This window comes from Dama dama, chromosome 12, assembly GCF_033118175.1.
Source record: "Dama dama isolate Ldn47 chromosome 12, ASM3311817v1, whole genome shotgun sequence".
Classification (NCBI taxonomy): Eukaryota; Metazoa; Chordata; class Mammalia; order Artiodactyla; family Cervidae; genus Dama; species Dama dama.
This window is the reverse complement of record NC_083692.1, coordinates 21013191-21039601: the sequence shown is the minus strand read 5'-3', so window position 1 is coordinate 21039601 and position 26411 is coordinate 21013191. Positions and strand designations below refer to the sequence as shown.

Genomic DNA, 26411 nt, shown 5'->3' with positions numbered 1-26411 from the left:
TTTCCAGAGGAAAGAATACCTCTATTTGTTATTATGTCAGTTTTTCTAGATTTTCTTCTTTCTAACTATCTGCATAAGAAGACCTGTGTGGTTCATAATGGTTGGGCCAAACCAACTCTTATCAAAGCAGATTAGAAAGAGAAGCCGTCCTCATTGTTTGACCTGCAGTGTCACAGTCTCGCTGTCTAAATAGCACCGCCTCTACCTGTGCGTGCACATACATATAGGTTGTAGATTACATGTAGAACCTTCTTAAAGACTGCATTTTGGAGCACCTCCAGCCCCAAGTCCCCAAACACACGTACCAGACTTATGGATAATTTAATAGCTTTGTCCCAAATCCAAAGTCTAGACCAGTGCTAATAGAATCTTCTGCAGTGATGGGAACATTCTGTGTTGTTCCAGTATCATAAACTACTAACCCCCTATATCCAGTGGATTATGAGACACTTGAAATGTAGTCAGTATGACTAAGGAAATGAATTTTTAAGTTTTATTTAATTTTAATTGATTTAAATTTAATAACTCATATAGGGTAATGACTACTGTACTGGACAGTATTCATCTAGATTACTGACTTTAAAATGTTAACGTGGATAAAAATGATGTAGGAATGAGTAAAAACACAGGTTCGTGGGCCTTGCCTGTGAGATTCTAATACTGTAAGACTAGGCTGGGAACCCAAAATCTGTATCATGCTGGGTGATTGTAATTCAGGTGGTTCCTAATCCACACTTCAGAACACCTTGTCTTATCCTAAAGGAAAGGTGAGTTGTAAACTTCTCCAATTACTGTTTTCCTGCTAGGTCTCATGGCTCTTGTGGCAGTGTTGCTCCTTCTGATTAGACCCCATGTACCATAACCACAGTACCAAGGCCTGTGATTCCAAAAGCTAACTCCTGTATCACTGTTGCTTCCCAAGCAAAAGTCTTGCATAGTTGAACCATTGGTATCCTATGTACAGGATTATTCTGTATCATGGAGCATAGGGAGCCATCTTGACAACCAGTGCCTTTATTGTGGTCTGGGATGTACACGCTGATGGACTTGAAGTGTAATACCATGTTTAGTCCTTCTTTTACAGCTACTAAATTAGAGTAAGGCGCCCCATCATATCAGCCCGTTTCTCTTTACTTCATCAGTAAGAAAGGGAGCATCCTATAATTCCCCTCCAAACAGTGACCTCTGAGCGTTTACATTGGGGGCACAGAGGTACTCAGCAGAGCAGCGTATATTTAAAGGACTAAGGAGAGAATAAAGTAACCTCATAAGAGCTCAGGAAAAGCGTCAGTGGACAATGTCTGGAAATAGAGGACCTCAAAGCTTACCATCTCTTCTTTCAAACACATAACTCGCAGTTTGTTTGTTTGTTTTTTCATAAATGAAATATACTTTTAAAATGCTTTGCATGCTACTCTCAAATCCTTGGACTTATTTCTTGGGGCAGCAGGGGACAGGGAGTGATCATATTATTCAAATAGCCTTTCTCTGGCTTGGACTGTATTGGTTACTTTGGTTTTGTTTAACTGTGGTCGTCTGGGCTAGGAGCTCATTGTCTTCCCACTCAGAAACAGGCTCCATTCTTTCTAAATTTAAGGAATACATAATCTCTTAGAGATTATTGCTGAGGTTGTGGACATAAGTAGCTCAAGGAAGTCATTCTCTTAGTTGCTAATAAGTCATATTCAAAAGGTTTACCTCCAAACTTTGGTATCCCCAGTCTCTTCTGAGAGCTTTCTATCCCTAGGACATTATGGCTTATAGTCTACTCTTGTAGTCCCCTTTTAGAAGAAAATTGTCAGGAAAGATAATTCCTTCGTGCTCCAGTTTTTTTAAGTTGAACAATATTATCCCTGCCTCCTTAGAGCCATGCGTTCTGTTTTCTGAATCACAGTTCCCAGAAGAGCCTCTTCCCAGGGAGGTTAATCACAGCAGGAAGGTTTGCCGACTCTAGATTGTTGTACCCTCACTTGAATGTTAATAAAGTTGCCTTCAGATGTTTTCCCCCCATAGTTTCCTTCCAAGATAGTTTTCCAAGTTGCATGTTGTACAAAAATAAAAACTCATTCTCTCCACCTTCTCTCATTATATGTATTCTTGGAGGAAATAATCTTTCATACAATAGCTGTACCTGTCTTCTAAAGAGCTTGAAATAATGTTTTTTGTAAGTGTGGCCCTGGATTAATTGCATTAAAACCACTTGGAACACTAGACTGCAAGGATTCTCCTCAGCCTGACTTTGCTTCCTGCTTCTTAAATGACTGTACTTTTCTTTCACCTTTGTTAGTGTTAGCAACCAGTCTGAGAATTTCTAATTCAGTTGAGGATATAAGACACATGCCTTCTCCAACCATAACAAAATAGAGCTACTATGGTTGAACCAATTTTTTTTTTCTTTGAGTACGTTAGCAACACGGCTACGCTTCCTCTGGCTTGCATTGCTTCTGATGTGACATCTGTAATCATTCTTATCTTTGCTGTTCTGTACAAATAATAAAGGCACACCTCAGAGATATGGCAGGTTTCATTCCAGACAACCACAATAAAGCAAATATCACAGTAAAGCAAGTCACACAAATTGTTTGGTTTCCTAAACCATTGTAAATATTATGTTTACATTTTACTAAGTACCCTTTTAGGCTATTTGCATCAGATGACCAGTATCTTGGATATGTGATGCAAACGGCCAACTCACTGGAGAAGTCCCTGAGGCTGGGAAAGACTGAGAGCAGAAGAAGGGGGTGGTCAGAGATGGCTGGATGGCATCACCAGTGCAGTGGACGTGAACTTGGGCAAACTTCAGGAGGTGGTGAGGGACAGGGAGGCCTGGCATGCTTCAGTCCATGGGGTCACAGAGAGTTGGACACGACTGGGAGACTGAACAACAACCTATCAAGTTGTTTACATATTACATTATGTAAAAAATGTAATGATGTACATTACTTAATTTAAAAATACTTTATTGCTTAAAAAATGCTAGTCATCATCTGAGCCTTCAGCAAGTCATGATCTTTTTGCTGATGGACATTTTGAAATATTTGGAGAATTACCAAAATGTGACCTAGGGACATAAAGTGAGCAAGTGCTATTAGAAAAAATGGTGCCAATAGACTTGCTTGAAACAAGGTTGCCACAAACCTTCAGATTAAAAAAAAAAGTATCTGCAAAGCACAATAAAGCAAAGTGCAGTAAAACAACATATACTGGTATATGTCATGTAATATGTGTTTTTTTTTCCCCCACTGGCTCATTTTAAGATTTTTCCTTTCATCACTAGTTTAAGCAGTTTATGCTGTTTTCTTCATGTTTCTTGTTCTTGGAATTCATTGAGCTGCTTGAATCCCTAGGTGTGTATCATTTTCATCAGATTTGGGAATATTTCAGTGATTGTTTTCTCAAAATGTTTTCCTCCTTGCCTTTGTGGGGTTGTGGGGGAACTCCAATTACATTTATATTAGGCTGTCTAAAGCTGTTCTATGACTCACTGATGCTCTGTTGTTGTTTTTTTTTCAGTCTTTGTGTTTAATTTTGTGTAATTTCTATTGATATGTTTTTAGATCATTTATTTTTTTCTTCTGCATTATCATTAATCTCATCCAGTGTATTTTTCATATTCTCAGACAGTGCATTTTTTTTTTAAATCTCCTGAGGTTTAATTTGTGTCTTATATAGACCTTCCATGTCTCTACTTAGCATCCTGTCATTCCTCTGTCTTTTTGAATGTATGGAATACAGTTATAATAACTCTTTCAGTGTCCTTGTTGGCTAATTCTAACATATGTATCATTTCTGGGTCAATTTTGATTGAGTGATTGATTATTTTTCTAATTGTGGGTTCTAGCTTCCTGCTACTATTGCCTGCCTGACAATTTTTGATTGAGTGCTAGACTTTGTGAATTTTGCCTTGATGAGGCTGGATATTTTTGTCTTCCTATAAATATTTTTTTCCTTAATTTTTTTTAATGTAGACCATTTTTAAAGTCTTTATTGAACTTGTTACAACATTGCTTATGTTTTATGTTTTAGTTTTTCGGCCATGAGGCGTGTGGGATCTTAACTCCCTGACCAGGGGTTGAACCCTGACTCCCTGCATTAGAAGGCAAGGTCTTAACCACTGGGCCTCCAGGGAAGTCCCTAAATATAATTTTTTTAATCTTTAAAAATTTATTTGGCGGCACTGGGTCTTCATTGCTGCACATGGGCTTCCTCTAATTGCGGCAAGTGGAGGCTACTCTCTAGTTAGAGTGCCTCATTGAGGTGCCTTCTTTTGTTGCAGAGTGCAGACTAGGGTGCAGAGGTTCAGTTGTTGCAGCTCTAGGGTGAGCTGGCTCAGTCGTGGCTCATGGGCCTAGTTGCCCCACAACACGTGGGATCTCCCCAGACCAGGGATCAAACTTATGTCCCCTGCATTGACAGGTGGATTCTCAACCATTGGACCACCAGGGAAGCCTCGTATAAATATTTTTGAACTTTGTCCTGTGACAGTTAAATTCCTTGGGGACAATTTGATCTTTTCAGGGTTTACTTTTAACCTTTCTTAGGAGGGACCAAAGCAGCCTTTAGTCTGGGGCTATTTTTTTCGCATTACTGAGACAGTATTCTTTTGAGCACTAGCCAGTCACAGAACTTTCCATTCTTTCTGCATTTTTCTGTTGGGTTTTCTTCTTGGCCTTGGGCCTTGGCTCATGTGCTGATCAGTAATCTGCTGAATTCACAAGGGGCCTTCTACTGGTCTCCAGAGCTTGCTGTCAGTTTAGCTCTCTCCTTCTTGGCACTGTGCCCTGCAAAACTGTAGCTACCTTGACCTTCCCAGACTCCCAGCTGTCTTCTCAACCTGGAGATTACTGGGCTCCTTCAGTCCTCTTTCTTATACCGTGGCCCGGAATCTCTTATAGGGCTACCTCCTTTGTTTCCCGTTTTCCCGAGATTAGTATCCACTGTCTCAATATATTCTTTTCTTGGTCATTTCAGGTGCAGGGGTGTTGTTGTTCGGTTGCTAAGTCCTGTCCAACTCTTTGCAACACCATGGACTGCAGCACACCAGTCTCCTCTGTCCTCCACTATCTCCTGGAGTTTGCTTATACTCATGTCCATTGAGTCGTTGATGCTATCTAACCATCTCATCCTCTGCTGCCCCCTTCTCCTATTGCCTATCTTTCCCAGCTTTGGGATCTTTTTTTTTTTTTTTTAAGTTATTTATTTTTTATTGAAGGATAATTGCTTTACAGAATTTTGTTGTTTTCTGTCAAACCTCAATATGAATCAGCCACAGGTATATGTATATCCCCTCCCTTTTGAACCTCCCTCCCATCTCCCTTCCCATCCCACTCCTCTAGGTTGATATAGAGCCCCTATTTGAGTTTCCTGAGACATATAGCAGATTCCTATTGACTATCTGTTTTACATATGGTAATGTACGTTTTCATGTTGTTCGTGTTCCATATGTCTTGCCCTCTCCTCCCCTCTCCTTATATCCATAAGTCTATTCTCTATGTCTGTTTCTCCATTGTTGCCCTGTAAATAAATTCTTCAGTACCATTTTTCTAGATTCCGTATATATGTGTTAGAATATGATATTTATCTTTCTCTTTCTGACTTACTTTACTCTGTATAGTAGGTTCTAGGTTCATCTACCTCATTAGAACTGACTCAAATACATTCCTTTTTATGGCTGGGTAATATTCCATTGTGTATATGTACCACAGCTTCTTTATCCATTCATCTGTTGATGGACATCTAGGTTGCTTCCATGCTGTAGCTATTGTAAATAGTGCTGCAATGAACAATAGTATACATGTGTATTTTTCAATTTTGGTTTCCTCAGGGTATATGCCTAGAAGTGGGATTGCTGGGTGATATGGTGGTTTTATTCCTAGTTTTTTGAGGAATCTCCATACCGTCTTCCATAGTGACTGTATCAATTTACATTCCCACCAGTAGTGCAAGAGTGTTCCTTTTCTCCAGCATTTATTGTTTGTAGACTTTCTGATGATGGCCATTTCATGTGTTTGTTAGCCATCTGTATGTCTTCTTTGGAGAAATGTCTGTTAATGTCTTTTTCCTACTTTTGGATTGGGTTGTTTGTTTTTCTGGTATTGAGTTGTATGAGCTGCTTTTATATTTTGGAAATTAATCCTTTCTCAATTGTTTCATTTGCTATTATTTTCTCCCATTCTGAGGAGAATAAACCCAAATAAACTTTGCTTATGGTTTCCTCTGCTGTGCAAAAGCTTATAAGTTTAATCAGGTCCCACTTGTTTACTTTTGTTTTTATTTGTTACTCTAGGAGGTGGGTCATAGAGGATCTTGCTTTGATTTATGTCATCAAGTGTTCTGCCTGTTTTCCTCTTAATAGTTTTATAGTTTCTGGCCTTACATTTAGATCTTTAATCCATTTTAAGTTTATCTTTGTACATGATGTTAGGAAGTGTTCTAATTTCATTCTTCTACGTGTAGCTGTTCAGTTTTCCTAGCACCGTTTATTGAAGAGGCCCTCTTTGCCCCATTGCATATTCTTGCCTCCTTTGTCAAAAATAAGGTACCCATAGTTGCATGGGTTTATTTCTGGGCTTTCTACCTTATTTCATTGGTTTGTATTTCTGATTTTGTGCCAGTACCATACTGTCTTGATGACTGTAGCTTTGTAGTATAATCTGAGGTCAGGAAGGTTGATTCCTCCAGCTCCATTCTTCTTTCTCAGGAGTGCTTTGGCTATTTGGGGTATTTTGTGTTTCCATATGAATTGTGAAATTTTTTGTTCTAGTTCTTTGAAAAATGCCTTTGGTAATTTGATAGGGATCACATTGAATCTGTAGATTGCATTTGATAGTATAGTCATTTTCACAATATTGATTCTTTCTACCCAGGAACATGGAATATCTTTCCATCTATTTATGTCATCTTTGATTTCTTTCATTAGTGTCTTATAATTTTCTGTGTATGGTTCTTTTGTCTTTTTAGGTAAGTTTATTCTTAGATATTTAATTTTTGTTGTTGTTGCAATGGTGAATGGGATTGATTCCTTAATTTCTCTGATTTTTCATTGTTAGTGTATAGAAATGCAAGTGATTTCTGTGTATTGATATTGTATCCTACAACTTTGCTAAGTTCACTGATTAGCTCTAGTAATTTTCTGATACTATCTTTAGGGTTTTCTTTGTACAGTATCATGTCATCTGCTTCTTTTCTGATCTGGATTGCTTTTATTTCTTCTCTGATTGCTATAGCTGGGACTTCCAGAGCTATGTTGAATAATAGTGGCAAAAATGGACACCCTTCTCTTGTTCCTGATCCTAGGGGAAATGCTTTCAGTGTTTCACCATTGAGAATAATGTTTGCTGTAGGCTTATCATATATGGCCTTTACTATGTTGAGGTAGGTTCCATCTGTGCCCATTTTTTGAAGAGTTTTAATCATAAATGGGTGCTGAATTTTGTCAAAGGCTTTTTCTGCTTCTATTGAGATTATCATATGGTTTTTATCTTTCAATTTGTTAATATGGTGTATCCCATTGATTGATTTGTGTATATTGAAGAATCCTTGCATCCCTGGAATAAACTGAACTTGATCATGGTGTATGAGCTTTTTGATAATGTTGCTGAATTCTGTTTGCTAAAATTTTGTTGAGGATTTTTGCATCTGTGTTCATCAGTGATATTGGCCTGTAATTTTCTTTTTTTGTGTTGTCTTTGTCTGGTTGTGGTATCAGGATATGGAAGTGTTCCTTCCTCTGTGATTTTTTGAAAGAGTTTTAGAAGGATAGGCATTATCTTTTCTCTAAATGTTTGGTAGAATTCTCCTGTGAAGCTATCTGTTCCTGGGCTTTTGTTTTTGGGGAGATTTTTGATCAGCTTCAATTTCAGTGCTTGTAACTGAGTTGTTCATAATTTCTATTTCTTCCTGGTTCAGTCTTGAAAGATTGAACTTTTCTAAGAATCTGTCCATTTCTTCCAGGTTATCTATTTTATTGCCATATAGTTGTTCGTAATAGTCTCTTATAATCCTTTGTATTTCTGCATTGTCTGTTGTAACCTCTCATTTTTCATTTCTAATTTTGTTGATTTGATTCTTCTCTCTTTTTTTTTTTTTTTGATGAGTCTGACTAAAGGTTTGTCAATTGTGTTTATCTTTTCAAAGAATCAGCTTTAATAGTTTCATTAATCTTTACTATTGTTTCTTTCATTTCTTTTTCATTTATTTCTGCTCGGATCTTTATGATATCTTTCCTTCTACTACTTTTAGGGTTTTTTTGTTCTTCTTTTTCCAGTTCTTTTAGGTGTAAAGTTAGGTTGTCTATTTGATGTTTTTCTTGTTTCTTGAGGTAGTATTGTATTACTATAAACTTCCCTCTTAGAACTGCTTTTGCTGCATCCCATAGGTTTTGAGTTGTCATGTTTTCATTGTCATTTGTTTCTAGAAATATTTTGATTTCCCTTTTGATTTTTTTCAGTAACCTGTTGGTTATTTAGAAATGTGTTGTTTAATCTCCATGTGTTTGTGTTTCTTACAGTTTTTTTGCTTGTAATTGATATCTAATCTCATAGTGTTGTGGTCAGAGAAGATGCTTGATAGGATTTCAGTTTTCTTAAATTTATTGAGGTTTGATTTGTGACCCAAGATGTGGTCTATCCTGGAGAATGTTCCATGTGCACTTGAGAAGAAGATATATTCTTCTGCATTTGGATTGAATGTCCTGAAGATATCAATGAGATCCATCTCATCTAATGTGTCATTTAAGACTTGTTTCTTATTAATTTTCTCTTTTGGTGATCTGTCCATTGGTGTGAGTGGGGTGTTAAAGTCTCCTACTATTATTGTGTTACTGTCAGTTTCTCCTTTTATGTGTGTTGTTTGTCTTATGTATTGGGGTGTTCCTATGTTGGGTGCATAGATAGTTATAATTGTTATGTCTTCCTCTTGGATTGATCCCTTGATCATCATGTAGTGTCCTGCCTTATCTCTTGTGATCTTTATTTTAAGGTCTGTTTTGTCTAATGTGAGGATTGCTACTCCAGCTTTTGCTTCCCATTTGCATGGAATGTTATCCTCTCGCTTTCAGTCTATGTGTCTTTAGGTTTGAAGTGGGTTTCTTGAAGACAGCATATATATGGGTCTTGTTTTTGAATCCATTCAGCCAGTCTTTGTCTTTTGGTTGGAGCATTTAATCTATTTACATTTAAAGTAATTATTGATATATATGTTCCTATTGCCATTTTCTTAATTGTTTGGGGTTGATTTTGTAGATCTTTTTTCTTCTGTTGTATTTCTTGGCTATATTAGTCCCTTTAACATTTGTTGTAAAGTTAGTTTGGTGGTACTGAATTCTCTTAACTTTTGCTTGTCTGAAAAGCTTTTTATTTCTCCATCAATTTTGAATGAGATCCTTGCCGAGTACAGTAATCTTGGTTGTAGATTTTCCCCTTTCAGTACTTTATATCCTGCCATTCTCTCTGGCCTGCAGAGTTTCTGGCCTGCAGAAAGATCAGCTGTACGGGTTTCCCTCGTATGTTACTTGTTGCTTCTCCCTTGCTGCTTTTAATTCTTTCTTGGTGTTTAGTCTTTGTTAGTTTGATTAGTGTGTGTCTTGGTGTGTTTCTCCTTGGGTTTATCCTGTATGAGACTGCACCTCTTGGACTTGATTGACTATTTCCTTTTCCCTTTTGGGGAATTTTTCAACTATAATCTCTTCAGAAATTTTCTCATACCTTTCTTTTTCTCTTCCTCTTCTGGGACCCCTTTAATTCGAATGTTGGTGCATTTGTTATTGTCCCAGAGGTCTCTGAGACTATCCTCAGTTCTTTTCATTCTTTTACTTTATTCTGCTCTTCAGAAGTTATTTCCACCATTTTATCTTCCAGCTTACTGATTCGTTCTTCTGCCTCAGATATTCTGCTGTTGATTCCTTCTAGAGTATTTTTAATTTCAGTAATTGTGTTGTTTGTCTCTGTATGTTTATTCTTTAATTCTCCTAGGTCTTTGTTAATTGATTCTTGCATTTTCTCCATTTTGTTTTTAAGGTTTTTGATCATCTTTACTGTCATTATTCTGAATTCTTTTTCAGGTAGTTTGCCTGTTTCCTCTTCATTTATTTGGACTTCTGTGTTTCTAGTTTGTTCCTTCATTTGTGTAGTATTTCTCTGCCTTTTCATTATTTTTTTTTTAACTTACTGTATTTGAGGTCTCCTTTTCCAGGCTTCAAGAAAAGTTGAATTCTTTCCTTGAAGAAGGTTGAATTCTTTCTTCTTTTGGTTTCTGCCCTCCTAAGGTTGGTCCAGTGGTTTGTCTAAGCTTCGTATAGGGTGAGATTGAACTGAGTTTTTGTTTGTTTTTCCTCTGATGGGCAAGGCTGAGTGAGGTGGTAATCTTCTCTGCTGATGATTTTGTTTGTGTTTTTGTTTTGTTTTTTGTTTAGGTGAGGTGTCCTGCACAGGGTGCTACTGGTGGTTGGGTGATGCTGGGTCTTTATTCAGATGGTTTTGTTTGTGTGAGTTCTCACTATTTGATACTCCCTAGGGTTAGTTCTCTGGTAGTCTAGGGTCTTGAAGTCAGTGCTCACACTCCAAAGGCTCAGGGCTTGATCTCTTGTCAGGAAGGAGGATTCCACAAGTGGTTTTTTATGGCATTAAGTGAGATTAAACCAAATATCCAAAAAAACGAGAAACCAAAGATGAACCCCAGACAAGTGGTAGTTACAAAAGCCGGCAAATAATAATTAAAATGATGGAATATACACATAGACACCCATGAGCAAAGTCAAAACAGTCCAATAAAAATAAAGTACAGTAGATTGATCTGGTGAACAAAGGAAATCAAAAAGTATATTTACCAGTTAAGAGAAAAACTAACTAAAGCACAAACTGGAAAACAAACCTAAATCAAAGTGACAAGTGGGGAATAAAGCAATGAAAACAAAGCTAATAAATATGTTGAGAGGAAGGGAAAGTAAGAAAAAGAAAGAATATATATGGAAAGTTAAATAGAGGTAGATGAAGAAGATTTATATAAAAGATTTATATTAAAGATTAACTACAAGGGGAAAAGAACAGTAGCAAACTCAAACAATGGAATAAATGTAGAAAGCATATAATAGGTTTTAAAAAATTAAAAACTAAAATTATAAAAAAGAGGGGGAAAAAAGGAAAACTCCACAGAACTGCAAAAGCCCAACATAGAGGCAGAGGTTTATAACAATAAAAAGTGTGATTGAATATGCACATATATGTATACTCCCATAAGCAAAAGCAAAACAGTCCAACAAAAATAAAGTACAATAGATTGACCCAGCAAACAAAGGAAACTAAAAATTTTATCTACCAGAACAAAACTAACTAAAGCACAAACTGGAAAACAAAACCAAAGCAAGGTGCCAATTGGGGAATAAAGCAATGAACATAAAACTAACAAATATTTTGAGAAGAAAGAATAGCAAAGAAAGAAAGCATAGATATGCAAAGTTAAAAGAGGTAGATAAAGATTTATATATGTTAAAGATTAACTGCAAGAGGAGGAGAACAGTAGGAGAAGCAAACAAAGGCATACATGTAGAACAAATAATAATAGGTTTAAAAAATTAAAATTAGAAACAGAGAAAGGAAAAAAAGGAAAACCCCACAGAACTGCAAAAGCCCAACATAGAGGCAGAGGTTTATAACAACAATAAAAAATGTGACTGAGGGGGAAAAAAGCTCAAAAGCCTAATTGGATTTCATAGTGCCAGTAAAATCAACAACTACAACAGAGGGGGAGAAAAAAGGGAAAAAAATCCAAAAGAATCTACAGAACAAGTCAAAACATAAGAATAATGTTTTTCTTGAGTCACTGCTCTGAAGAGTCCTTTCCCTCGCTGGGAGTCACAGCCCACCTCCCCTCCCGAGGATGCCCTCCAACCCTGTGCTGATCTCGACCTGCTGTGGGGGCAGCTCAGATTCTAATCTGGTCCTACTCCTGTGTGTTCTTGCCTCCAATGTCCACAGCCATCAGAACTAGTGCATTTTCTTTTGTGGGAGCTCTCAGTGGCCTTTTATGTATTCCATAGACAACAGAGTCTGCCTAGTTGATCATGTGGATTTAATCTGCAGCTTGTACAGCTGGCGGGAAGGTTTCGGGTCTTCTTCCTTAGCCACACTGCCCCTGGATTTCAATTGTGGTTTTATTTGCACCTCTACGTGTGGGTCGTCCACTGGGGCTTGCTCCTGACGCTGCCCTGGAGGACTTGGGTTTGCTCCTGTGAGGGCCAGGTTTGGAGGTGGTGCAGCTGCTTGGGTCACAGGGGTTCTGGCAGCACCAGGTACTCGGGAGTTGGCGGCTAGGGCAGCAGGAAATATAGGACTCTAGAAGGGTATGGGAACCAGTATTGGCTAATACGCTCCAATATTCTTACCTGGAGAACCCCTCTCCCTGACAGAGAAGCCTAGCAGGCCACAGTCTGCAGGCTTGCAAAGAGTTGGACATGATCAAGTGACCCTGCAAGCACAGGTGCATGACTTTTTTTGCCTGTGGCAAAAAACAGTGAGAGTTGAGTGTGAAGGTGGTGCAGTTGCTTGGTTTGTGGGGAGCCGGGCCGCCCAAAGTGTGCAGGGACACGGACTGCATCCACTGCAGAAGTTATAGCTCTATCAGAGTCTTTTTTCAGAGCCTCTTATAGCTGGCGATCAGAAGGCCTCTTTGGCCAGCCTTTCTCCATAGCTCTGCCCATTCAGGCACTTAACTCCCTTGCCTGGGGTCCTTCTCTGTTGTTTGGTGTGTTGGGCACATAGAGGGGATCCCTGGCTGGGGTCCTACTCTGTAAATTGGCAGGTCAGGCACATAGAGGGACACCCTGGGTGGGGTCCTGCTCTGTAAATTGGCAGGTCAGGCACTTAAAGGGGCCCCCTGGGTGGGGTCCTGCTCTGTAGTTCAGCGTGTCAGGTGTTTGATGGGCCAGCCTCTCTACTGTTCAGCTGCAGATGCTGGCGGTGTGGAGAGAGAGAGACTGTGGTGGTGGCTCCACCCCCAACACGTGACTCGGCAGTATTGCCTTGCTTCCATGGCTGCCAGACTTTTCTCCACAGACATTTCCCACCACCACCTCCTCCTTCACATCCCCTTGGCAGCCCTCACCCTGGGATCTCTCCACAATCCCTAAACTCCAGCTCCCAGCCACTGCACCTTCCAGGGGACCAGCATTCTTGTCCGGGATATGTATGGCTGGGGCAAGGACTGTCTGGTTCCAATTTAGGCTGCTGCAGATCAGCTGTTTTATTCTCAGCCTTGAATGTGTCTCCTCTGACTCAGAGAATTGCCCCATTGTGGGGATCAGACCCCTGCTTCACTTCCCTCACCCACCGAGGGCAGGTCCAGTCCTACTAACACTCCTGTTTTTCCCCCTAGTTCCTTCATCTTACTGAGTTTTGTGTGGTTCTATACATTCTTTTCCACTGGTCAGGTACTCCTGTCCGCTCTCAGCTGGCGTTTTGCATGCACTTCTGTGTCTGAAGGTGTATTCCTGATGTATTGTGAAGAGAGATGTGCTCCACGTCCACCTACTCCTCCACCATCTTGTTCTCCCAGGATCTTTTTCAGTGAGTCGGCTTTTCACATCAGGTGGCCCAAGTATTGGAGCTTCAACTTTAGCAGCAGTGTCTTTATTACTCTATCTTGACCAGTTGCAGAAGCCTGAGCTAAGTTAAAAAAAATTTTTTCCCCGTATAACAGAAGCAGTACATTTTCAGCATATAGAGTTGATTGGGTCTGGGGGAGAGGGAGACAGAAAAGAAGGAAACATAGGATCTCCTTTACAGTTAAAATTAACCAAATTCTCCAAGCCAGGCTTCAGCAATATGTGAACTGTGAACTTCCAGATTTTCAAGCTGGTTTTAGAAAAGGCAGAGGAACCAGAGATCAAATTGCCAACATCCACTGGATCATCGAAAAAGCAAGAGAGTTCCAGAAAAACATCTATTTCTGCTTTATTGACTATGCCAAAGCCTTGGACTGTGTGGATCACAACAGACTGGAAAATTATTAAAGAGATGGGAATACCACTTGACCTGCCTCTTGAGAAACCTGTATGCAGGTCAGGAAGCAACAGAACTGGACATGGAACAACAGACTGGTTCCAAATAGGAAAAGGAGTACGTCAAGGCTGTATATTGTTACCCTGCTTATTTAACTTATATGCAGAGTGCATCATGAGAAATGCTGGGCTGGAGGAAGCACAAGCTGGAATCAAGATTGCCGGGAGAAATATCAATAACCTCAGATATGCAGATGACACCACCCTTATGGCAGAAAGTGAAGAGGAACTAAAAAGTCTCTTGATGAAAGTGAAAGAGGAAAGTGAAAAAATTGGCTTAAAGCTCAACATTCAGAAAACTAAGATCATGGCATCCAGTCCCATCACTTCATGGGAAATAGATGTGGAAACAGTGGCTGACTTTATTTTTCTGGGCTCCAAAATCACTGCAGATGGTGATTGCAGCCATGAAATTAAAAGACGCTTACTCCTTGGAAGGAAAGTTATGACCAACCTAGACATAGCATATTAAAAAGCAAGAGACATTACTTTGTCAACAAAGGTCCATCTGGTCAATGCTATGGTTTTTCCAGTGGTCATGTATGGATGTGAGAGTTGGACTGTGAAGAAAGCTGAGCACTGAAAAATTGATGCTTTTGAACTGTAGTGTTGGAGAAGACTCTTGAGAGTCCCTTGGACTGCAAGGAGATCCAACCAGTCCATCCTAAAGGAGATCAGTCCTGAATATTCATCGGAAGGACTGATGTTGAAGCTGAAACTCCAGTACTTTGGCCACCTGATGCAAAGAGCTGACTCATTTCAAAAAACCCTGTTGCTGGGAAAGATTGAGGGCAGGAGGAGAGGGGGATGACAGAGGATGAGATGGTTGGATGGCATCATGGGTTTGGGTGGACTCTGGGAGTTGGTGATGGACAGGGATGCCTGGTGTGCTGCGGTTCATGGGGTCGCAAAGAGTCGGACATGACTGAGCAACTGAACTGAACTGAACCCAGTAATTAATTAAACAGTCTATATTAAGCTAGTATCTTAGCTGCTCTTTTCTGTTTATGTTAATGGTTTATAAATTCAGATAAATATATATATATATATATCACTGGAAAATATAGAATAAGTAAGCTCATTAAAGCCCTAGATCCATGATTCTTCAATGTTAGCATACATTAGAATGTGACGGGAGTGTGATAGGTGGACCCCACCTCCAGAGCTTGATGTCACGGGTCTGAAATGGCTCTAGAATTTGCATTTCTAGTAAGTTCCCAGGTGATGCTTCTGTTGCGTCCCAGGATTACACTTTGAGAACCGCTGCATTCGATTGTTTCTCAGTAATTGAGATGCTACCAAGATTCTCTTTAGTATTATATAAGGTATACCATTTTGTTTGTGTGTGTATATATAATTATTACATACTTTTATATATAATATATATTTAATAGTCAATAATAAAGGTATGCAATTGTTGAAAGAATTAAAAGGTTGAAGGAAAGCAATATTCTGTAGACATCAATTTAATTTTCTTTAATGTGGTTATAGTCACTGATAGGCTAATGCTGTTGTCACTGATGCTTGCCAGGTTAAGTTCAGAAGTAACTAATTAATAAACAGAATATTTCAGGAGAAGGCAGTATCAGTAATGATGTATATCAGCAAGTACCTTGAGATATTTAGCTAAGATCCTAACACTCTAATACAGCCAGTTTTTTTTTTTTTAGTTTGTTCCAGTATTATTATAAAGCATTAGTTTTATTTAAAGATTCCAAAGAATCTCCTTATACACATTCATACTTCATTTTATGCTGTTTCTTTTCATTAGAACTTATATTTGAGGAGATAGTAAGTATATACTAGTTGAGTTCCTTATCCTGTCTGATTTTTTAAATAGATTCTTCTGATTTGTTAAATACTCATATACCATTCTGATAAGTAACATTCTTTTGTTCTTTTTTTATTGAGGTGTAATTGATGTACAACATTAATTAGTTTCGGGTATATAGCATAAGGATTTGATGTTTGTATATATTGCAAAATGATCACAACAGCTCTAGTTAACATCCTTCATCATACAGTTACAGAGTTATGTTTTCCTTGTGATGAGAACTTACAAGATCTACTCTGTTACTAACTGGCAAATATGCAGTATTAGTATAGTAATTATTATTATTTATTATATTTATTATTATTTATTATATGTAATAATACTTATTAATATAAGTATTAGTAAGCTGGAGTCAACCGTGCTATACATTACATCCCCACGACTTACTCATTTTGTAAGTGGAAATTTGTGACTTTTGACCCCCTTCACCCTGTTCCTTGTTTTCTTTCTTGCTTTTTTTTGTTTGTTTGTTTAAAGCCACTGGATGTGGACAAAGATTCATCTCTGGTGACTCTTTGTTATGGACTCTGTGTTCTGGGACGGAGAGCTTTGGGAACTGCATCCCACCATATGTCCAGGTAAGGAAGGCATTGCTGTTTTCAAAAACAGACTGGGAAGCTCTATAACCAAAATCTGAAATGGTTTTTAATGGAAACATTCTATGTTAATTTATTACAAATGTTTATTCAGATATTGTATATATCTTTTTAGTAAACACAGTGGAATTCTAAATGGTTAAAAGAACTAACTTTTAAAATTCACACATGTGTGGACAGCTACAGATAATGAGAATTTAATAATTTAAGATATTTAAAAAAATAACTCATAACATATGATTCGTGTCTTCCCATATACATCTATTTTTCTAACAGTTCACCTCCTTTTATTTTTATTTTTCTACTTTCAACCTTTGCTCGGAACATTTAGATTCATATAATGGTACGTTAGATTTGGGGACTCTAAATGTAAACTGGATTTCTTGTTGTGAACACCCAGTTGAATTAGAATTAAGAAATGCCACATAACGCTTCTTTTCTGATTACTTCATGTTTTCCTTAGGCCCTCCTTACTTTTAAGTTACAGAGTCTTTACCTTCTGATTATGTTCAGGGACTCACTGTTACAGTAGTTCATAAACAAGGGTCCAGGGCAAATAACATTGACCCTTGTGATTCTGATTCAGGGGTGCTGACATTAGTTCTTGGCATCTGTATCTTCAAAACACTCCCAGATGATTCTGATGCATAACCAGATGTTAGAATCAGTGTAATGGAAGACCTTTGTCAAAATATGTAAACTTTTATCTCCAATCTTAACAGTAATTTAGAGTCATTCCTCTATGGATTGCATGCCCTATTTAAGGGAGATTTCCGTATTTCTTCAATTCGGGACGAATGGATCTTTGCTGACATGGAATTGCTGAGGAAAGTAGTAGTCCCTGGAATTCGTATGTCCATTAAACTTCATCAGGTAAGAGGAGGGAATTTCTAATACATTGCTGGTTTTAATGGTACTTCTTCACTTGACTCCCAAATTGTGTTCCTTAGGATATCCTTTTGAAAAATAATGATTTGAGACAAAGAAAAACATGATTCATGACATGATATTAAATCTTAGAAGCCTGAAACTGTGTGTGTAACAGTGAATTTGAATAGTAATGGTAGAGAGTGACCTGGGCATGAACTTGAAGAAAAATACAAGCAGTGACAAACTGAAAATAAAAGCCTTGGGCCCCTGTAATGGTTGCTTTGACTTCAGGTGATTGTAATTCTTGCCTGTTCTCAGGTGACTGTAATTCACGCCTGTTCTGTGGGTAAAATGTTGGTTGAGTCCCAGTGCAATATAACAGCATCTCGGGAGTCTTACAAGTGTTGGTATTACTTAACTATGAGCTTCATTTACCATGTTTTATAGAATAAGTGATGGTTAGGAAAGAATCAGCCTTAATTAAATAATCCTAGTAAGGTAATAAAATGAAAATGAGACACCCCCCCCCCCCCCCCCGAATACAAATCTAAAGCCGTGGGTCCCTTTAAGAATATATTTTGAAATTAGGTACTGGCACTTGCTGCCCTTATCATTCCACATGACGGCTGTGATGAGATCTGAAGATAGAGAGCACAGGACAGTATTCATTAAATGCACTGCTGTGCTTGAATGTGGATGTCCCTTACTGCCAAATAAAAGGTGGATTACTCTTCAGAGGATTTTACCATGACCTAATGGGATGAAGTTAACATCCCGTATTATTTAGAAGCATTACTAATATAGACTATAGTATTTGAAAATTTCTGTGAAAAGAATACTGTTTTGAGGATGAGGGGGGAAAAAATATTCGGGGTCAAGAAGAGGGCAGCACAGGATGAGATGGTTGGATAGCATGACCTACTCAATGGCAATGAACTTGGGCAAACTCCAGGAGATGGTGAGGGACAGGGGGGCCTGGTGTGTGTCCATGGGGTCACAAAGAGTCAGATACTACTTAGCAGCTGAACAACAGCAACAGAATTGTCCATCATCAGACTGGCTTTAGAGTTTCAAGACAAAATTCAGTGTATTTTAAGGAAAAAGATAATGATTTTTATTAAAATGTTTTTAAAACTTAACAATTTCTCAGAAGATGTTGTGTTTCTGGTACGTATGAAATGCTCTTTTATGTAGCATAATTCTTTAACAGCTCCTGACAGACATCTTTAATTCTAAACATCATGACAGGTATTTTATCTCCATCTGGCAGAGAGGAAACTGAGGCACAGACTCTCTGTATTTTCTGATCCCTGTCTCTCCCTATAAGTGCTCTTGCCTGGTGCTTCCAATCCATTTCCTTACATGTGTTTTTAGCCTGTGACAGTGGTTCTCTAACTTATAATCAGGCCCAGCACAGCTGAGTACAACACACTGTCATCATTAGGCATGATTGACAGCAACAATGACAGATTGGGAACGGTTAAGGAGGTGGACTTGGGAACCCAGGGCCATAGAGTGCTGAGGGAGGGGAGAAGATGAGAACACAGATGCAGCCTGGAGAAGTTCTGTGATCACATACACCTTGGAGAAGAGTGAGATTGACCTGTGAAGTAACAAGCAACAGCCATTCACTGAAGATCACTTTGACAGTGGGTTGCTGGTGAGAGACTCTCGGGCCAGGAAAAGATAGTGTAAATCAATACTGTTCATCTCCAGAGTTCACTTGTCACCCATGAAAATCCAGAAAAGGCTTCTATGTTAAAGTATTAGTACACATGTATACTACTTGGCATGTGACCCAGAAGTCCACTCCCACATATTTACCCAAGAAAATGAAAGTGTATGCCCACCCAAAGACTTACACGCGTGTGCATAGCAGTTCTAGTCCCAAGAGCCCAAAGCTGCAGATAATTCCAGTGTTCATCAACAGATAGAATATTACTTAGCAATAAATATACATGATCTACTGTTAGATGCCACAGGAAGAATGAATATCAAATATTATACAGAGTAAGAGAAGTCAGGTGTGAAAAGAATGCCTATTGTATTATTTTATTTAGGTAAAATTTAAAACAGGCCAGACTAATCTGTAGTGACAGAAAGCAGATCAGTGGTTGCTTGGGGTGTAGAGGTTGAATGCCGGAGGCCAGGAAGGAGCCTTGAAATGACAGAAATAGTCTATATGTAGATTGTACCAGTGGTTAACACACGTTTACACACTTGTCAAAGTGCGTCTGGCTCAGCTCTTAAAATGGGTGCAATTTATTATGTGTAAATTATACCTCAACTGATTGTTTTTTAAAAAGATTCTGTTTCCAGAGAGCTAAATATATAAAATTTCTGTTAACCTTTGTTTCAGATACAGTCTCTGATAGGGTGCTTTTAAATTTTTAATTCTGTTTTTACTTTAGAAATTAAAACTATTATCTGTATAATGTTTAATTTTACAGTGTTCTGTAATGTATCAGTGTTCTCATCCATGTAATTACCCACAGCCCAGAGATTTATTTTACTCACAGTTTTGTAGCTAAAGATTAGCCAAAACTCAGAGAAATTAAGTAGATCTCCCTTTTCACATGTTCTCTCTTGTCCTCTAATCATCTTGTAAAACAGCTTACTTCCTTATTTTTTTTTTCCCACTAGTGTCTTTAAGGGAGTTTACATGGTTGTTAGAGCTAAAATACACCAGTTAAAGTCTAGCTTGGTTTACAAGAGATATATAATGAAAATCTTAACAACCTGTGATCTCCTTGAGGACAATGATAGTGTCTTAATAATCTTTATATCTTCATTGCTTATTAGCACAGTACTTGGCAGCCAGTGAATGTTACATGAGTTGCATCATTTTAAAAAAAATAGTGTTTCCTATGCATCTTCTCATAACTTCTCAAGTGTATTTCTAAAATGCTTCTGAAAACTTTTCCTAGAATTGGAAATATCATCTCTTTTTATTTATTGGAAAACTAATGGAAAACAATGGAAAGTAAACATCTCCCAAGAATAAGCATCTTCTGTCATCCCATACCATCATACAATACTTCAAGAAGCAGTTACTGCCAATAATTGGATGCCTATCTTCTCTGCTTTCCCCAAGTTCATTCAGACATTTTCAGCTATATTTATACATATTTTCCTTTTTAAAAAATGTAGTCGTGCTGTGTAAATTGATCTGGGGTGCAAGCTTTTTTCCCAGTTAGTATAATAAGTCAGCACCTGTACAGGCATTTCACTTTTTTTTAACGACTCTGTAGTTTTCCAGAGTGTAATTTTTACTCTGTTTATTCAGCTCTTTCTCTATTCATGGATATTCTGCTTGTTTCAAATATCTTTCATTAAAACACTGCTGAATGATGTCCATAGAAGTTTACATATTCATTCAACCATTTTAAGTACAATGAAAATAAATACTTGGACAGGAATGAACAATCTCCACTTTTGGCATGCCTAATGTTTTCAGACTTTGTGTCCATTTTACTGAGAATGTGTTTATTGCTTGTCTCTGCACTTTTATTTTCTATTCAGATAATTGTACAAATAGTACTAATCCAAGGATGTCATTTCTTCCCTAACTGAGTATCTTGCTGAAAGAGAGCATCTTATGTCAGAATGAAAAAATACTCAAAAAATGTATTCAACTTCTGGCACTACAATCATATACTAATTTTCTAAACCTTGTTGTTCAGCTACTAAGTCATGTCAGACTCTTTGTGACCCGTGGACTGCAGGCTTCTCTGTCCTTCACTATTTCCTAGAGTTTGCTCAAACTTATGTCCATTGAATCAGTGATGTCATCCAACCATCTCATCCTCCGTTGCCCCCTTCTCCTCCTGCCCTCAATCTTTCCCAGCTTAAGCCTTGTTGAGCTTCAGTTTCCAAATTTGTCAAATGCTGGCATTATCTGTTCAACCTACTTGACAAGATTGTATGAGTTAGGTGAGATCATGTGTTGGAGAACTTTGTACACTATGTACCCACATGTACAATGAAGACTTCCGTTATCCTCATGTCAGTGACCCTCCAGACCTGGAGGTGCATCCTTGGGGATATCGCCTTCTTGCTCTCACCGTCTCACCTCCAGATAGCACACACTACAGTCAGTTGGCCTGAGCACAATGAGTTACTTTACCTGGATGTAAAAATTTGTCAGCCTCTTAACTATAAATATGAAGACAGCCAATATAGTATTTGTGTTTCCTTAATAACATACCACTTCAGAAATTCCAAATTGTGTTATGATTATTGGGGTTTATATCCTGTATCCCCTGTTAATTTTGGGGTTTCTGAATGGGAAGTGTTAATACATTTCATATACTCCATTGTTTCATCCAGGCTATCTGCCATAGAGTCTCGCATGTGACAAATATTAAATAACAACTTACCAAGTAAATGAGTAGTTGCTAAGACCAAGAAGATCTAGCTTCTTTAGGACTTAGGACCCTTAATTTGTCCTCAGAGCTCATAGTTTTGAGCCTTGTCTTAACTAGATGAGACGCAGGATAAGAAATTGTATATTGTTAGCATCCTAGAGATGAGACTTTAAGTGAAAAGCATCTAGTTAAAAAGCAACATAATTTAGAGACCTTTTATGTAGCTTTAACGGTGAGATGCTTGGAGGGATTGGGGGCAGGAGGAAAAGGGGACGACAGAGGATGAGATGGCTGGACGGCATCACCGACTCGATGGACGTGAGTTTGAGTAAACTCCGGGAGTTTGTGATGGACAGGGAGGCCTGGCGTGCTGCGATTCATGGGGTCGCAAAGAGTCGGACACGACTGAGCGACTGAACTGAACTGAACTGAACTGAACGGTGAGATAATCCTTTAACAGGAAAAAATGAGGTAAACAAAATATATATAAATTGGAAATAAAAATGGTTTAGCTAATAAAACTTAGAGGACAGGTAGGGTTGAATTGAGGAATTTGCAGAAGTAGTAGAGCAGTAATGAGCTAATTCCTAACCTGGATAAATTTGAGAATCAATCATTTACCTCTGATAATACTAACATGTGCTGATAATGAAATACATAAGCCAGTTTTTAAGACTTATAATTTAGTAACTGATTTAGTTTTACGAGGCTTTCATCATCTTGGAAGTCATTCTCTAATTTTCCTAGAAATACAGGTCTATCTTTATTTCCGTATATAGGACCATTTCACTTCTCCGGATGAATATGATGACCCCACTGTGCTCTACGAAGCCATTGTATCCCACGAGAAGAACCTCGTCATCGCCCACGAAGGGGACCCTGCGTGGCGGAGTGCAGTGCTCGCCAACTCGCCCTCCTTACTCGCTCTGCGGCATGTCATGGACGACGGCACCAACGAGTACAAGATCATCATGCTCAACAGACGCTACCTGAGCTTCAGGGTCATTAAAGTAAGGTTTGGAAGCCCTTGTCTGCCTCTGAAAACAGTAGAACTTAGAGAACCTTATCCAGACTTTTAAAAAGTCATGAAATTCTTTCACAGAAAACATAAACATACAACCACACTACATTGACGTTTATTGTTTATGAGCACTTAATAATTTATTGTGTTAGTCATGTACTCTGTCTTCTGAAGTTTTCTCATGTGTCTTAAAACCTTTCCTTATTTCTGTTTTGGCAGTCTCTTGCCTGTTACATGTGCTGTTCGGGCAGCATCTCTTCTGAAAATGTCAGCCCTGCATTGCTAATATGATATGATTCCTAGTTCGCAAAATAAAACTATAACTTGTACTTGATAGTGATCAGTAGCTCACTGTAAATGGTTTGCTCTAACCTGTTTTTTGCTTGGTTTGTTTTGTTGTTTTTTTAAACGTCTCAAGACTGTAGGAGGCGTAATCTCTGAAGTTTTGTTTTGATAGTTTGAAATGGTTTACTTGTTTCTTCATTGAATCAACCACAACCCCCCCCCCCCACGAAATCACAAATATCCTTTCAACTCTAAGTACTTGTTACCTCTCATTTCTGTCAAAAATACCTGTTATCTCAGTTACAGCATTCAGTGCTTCACCTATTTAGAAAACTAAATAGACTACATTTTACTCGGTATTTTTACAAGACAGCAAAGGGAAGAGCTCTGTAGGTGCTTATTATTTAACAACCTAATGATGGTGGGAAATGGTTAACTTCCATTCAGATGTGACCTACTTATATTTGTTTCCTGCTTTTCACAGCTGGTTATTGTAATGTCTTTCATATCCCTCCCATTGCTGCTCTTCTATTTATATAAATTTTATTCTTAGCCCCTTAACCTACTTCCTGTGTGTTCTGATTTTCAGGTGAATAAGGAGTGTGTCCGAGGCCTTTGGGCAGGGCAGCAGCAGGAGCTTGTTTTCCTGCGTAACCGTAACCCGGAGAGAGGTAGCATCCAGAATGCCAAGCAAGCCCTGAGAAACATGATAAACTCATCCTGTGATCAACCTATTGGCTACCCGATCTTTGTCTCACCCCTGACAACTTCTTACTCTGACAGCCATGAACAGCTTAAAGCAATTCTCGGGGGCCCCATCAGCTTGGGAAACATCAGAAACTTCATCGTGTCTACTTGGCACAGGTGAGCCAGAGAGCTGCCTTTCCAGCAGTGGTGTGTCCTGACCTGCCTGACCTATGCCTTGTGCATTAGCATTACCTGGAACGCTTTAAAAAAAAGCTGGCATGGTACAATAAAAGCTTGTTACAGCTGAGCTTTAGGAAGTAGAATCTGAGTATGTGTGTCTTTAAACTCTTATTAGATAAACCTAATGCACAACTCTGGTCAGGAACCACTGCTCTAGCATTTAATAGAATCTTGAATAATTCCCTCTCTTTAATTTTTTTAAACTCTATTGCAGCATATTGTCACTATTATAATGTGTGGGTCAGCAAACAGGGCAAACTAGAGAAAAAGGAAAGAAACTCATGCAAGTTGATTGCATTCTTTTCGTGTTCCATTCAGGCAGTAGGGGGAGCACGCTGCCCGTGTTGAAGCTCCTCCTCGTGCAGTGCAGAGATCCTGCTGCCATTTGAACAAGTAGCACTCAAGTCTGAAATCTGTAATGTCCTCAAGTATGCACATGAGTTTTTTTCCTCTGCCTTTTGTCTAATAAGTTATGATGTGTTGTATAGGAACATCATAGTTTGATGGGTGGTAAAGAAAAATCGCAGATCAAGAGTTGTTCAGATCTTTAAGTATCAGAACTTAAGAAAAACAGGATTAGAGCAATGAACTCTAAAACAGGTGCTTTAAAATTCCTCCAGCATTAAAGTAAAATTTCACCATTTTAACATAAACCCCTATTCAAACAAGAGGAAGGACACAAACCAGGATAGTGTTCAAAGAAGATTTCTCTTTGAAAAATAGGTGTTGTGTTGAAATTGCCTTGTTTGCTCAGGACTGAGTGGTTTTCTGGGGTGCAGGATTTCCAGTGCCAAACTGAGACAGTTTTAAACTTTACACTTTAAAAAAGAAGAAGAAAAATTATTACAGCAGCTCTCTTCAGTTTGCTACAACATTGAATTTAAATCAGTTAGGTTTTCATGGGTTGTATACAGTGGCAAGAATTCTATTTCCAGCTGAGATCTTAATGGAACAAGTTGTTACGTGCAGTTCTTCATTATGGTGTAGGAAAGGTGATAGAGTGTATAAAAGTGAAGTCAGTTAAGAATGGAGTCAGTGAATTGAAGAGGGCAATATGAAAACATGAGTTTTTTGCTTCCTGATGTTGACTGCCCCATGAAGACTTTCAAAGGTGAACATTGGTAGCGTTAAATGTTTAGAATAGCTGGAAAAAGGAGAAAATACCTATCTTGGTGTGGCCTCGGGACAGTGCCTCCTCCTCCGGTGTTTGTTCCTAGGTTAAGGAAAGGCTGTGGTGCCGGATGTAACAGTGGTGGCAACATCGAAGATCCCGATACCGGAGGTGGGCCCTCCAGCACCAGTAACAGTGCGACAACTGCCAGCGATCCCCACAGCAGCGCCTCCCAGGGAAGCGCTGGAAACCCAGGCCAGGCACCCGGAGCGGGACTTCATCCTCCTGTCACATCCTACCCTCCGACCCTAGGTAATCTGAACCAAAATTCTGTGTGGGACGTCAGCCCCTCAGCTGTGGGGTTCAGGTGGTATGTGTGTGTAAAGAGGATGCCACATTACCTACTTGGAAATATGTAAGCAGAATGTTTTGTTTGATTCCCAGTGGGCCGTTATCCTGTCTATATTAATCATTTTATGTATCTAAATATATAATACTTAAAAATAGCCTTTCTTTGGAAGTACCATTTTTAAAGGCTAATCATACGTGTAACTAATATGATTTATGTAACTTCTCACCTATTGAACAATGATTTGGTTTCTTCTGCATATTATAACTTTGTATATAAATCTTCACATTATAATCCCTTATTCTTTCCTTGGGCTGGAAACTTGAGAAATGAAATCAAATCAAAGTTTATGAAGATGTTTAAGACTCATGATATAAATGCCAAAAATCTTTCTAGACTTTCTTTTTTAAACCAGTTGGTACTCTGACCAGTCGTACATAGGAATGCCAGCTTTGAGTATCATCATTCCCAGCTCTGCTCCCTGCTCTCAGAGAGAAAGGAGAAGGGGGGTGGTCTTTAGCTTCATTGTTTTAATTTGCATGGCGGTAATACCTGTGGTTGGAAACTTTTGAGTTTATCATCTCTTCTTTCTGAAGTAATATTAAGTCTCTTGCCCTTTTTTCTATTTGGTTATCTTTTTCTTATTTATCTTTAAGATTTTTTTTTTAATTAATTTATTTTTGTCTGCACTGGATCTTCGTTGCTCCGTGTGAGCTTTCTCTAGTTGTGGCAAGTGGTAGCTACTCTCCAGTTGCAGTGCACCAGCTTCACATTGCTGTGGCTTCTTTTGCTGCAGAGCAGAGCTCTAGGGCGTGTGGGCTCCATAGTTGTGACTCAGGAGCTTAGTTGTTCCATGGTATGTGGGATCTTCCTGGACCAGGGATCAAACCCTTGTCCCCTGCACTGGTAGGAGGATTCTTAAGCCCTGGACCACTAGGAAAGTCCATATCTTTTTCCTGTTTATATTTGTATATTCTGGGTTGAGCTTTTTGTCAGTT

The 26411-nt window shown here is 38.7% G+C and overlaps 1 protein-coding gene across 6 annotated transcripts in view; it reads left to right on the top strand.

Annotated features, from left to right (window-relative positions):
- The window catches only part of PCNX1 (pecanex 1), a 177889-nt gene that overhangs the window by 143984 nt on the left and 7494 nt on the right, over positions 1-26411 (top strand). For 5 of the 6 annotated variants that reach the window (XM_061156770.1, XM_061156771.1, XM_061156769.1 and 2 more), the window contains 5 exons: positions 16365-16465; positions 17206-17356; positions 22500-22730; positions 23616-23890; positions 25171-25376. In XM_061156770.1, coding sequence (XP_061012753.1) covers positions 16365-16465; positions 17206-17356; positions 22500-22730; positions 23616-23890; positions 25171-25376 — 964 coding nt within the window. Of the gene's footprint in view, positions 1-16364; positions 16466-17205; positions 17357-22499; positions 22731-23615; positions 23891-24271; positions 24382-25170; positions 25377-26411 lie in introns of those variants that run through there. The other variant, XR_009695070.1, reaches the window with a different exon arrangement.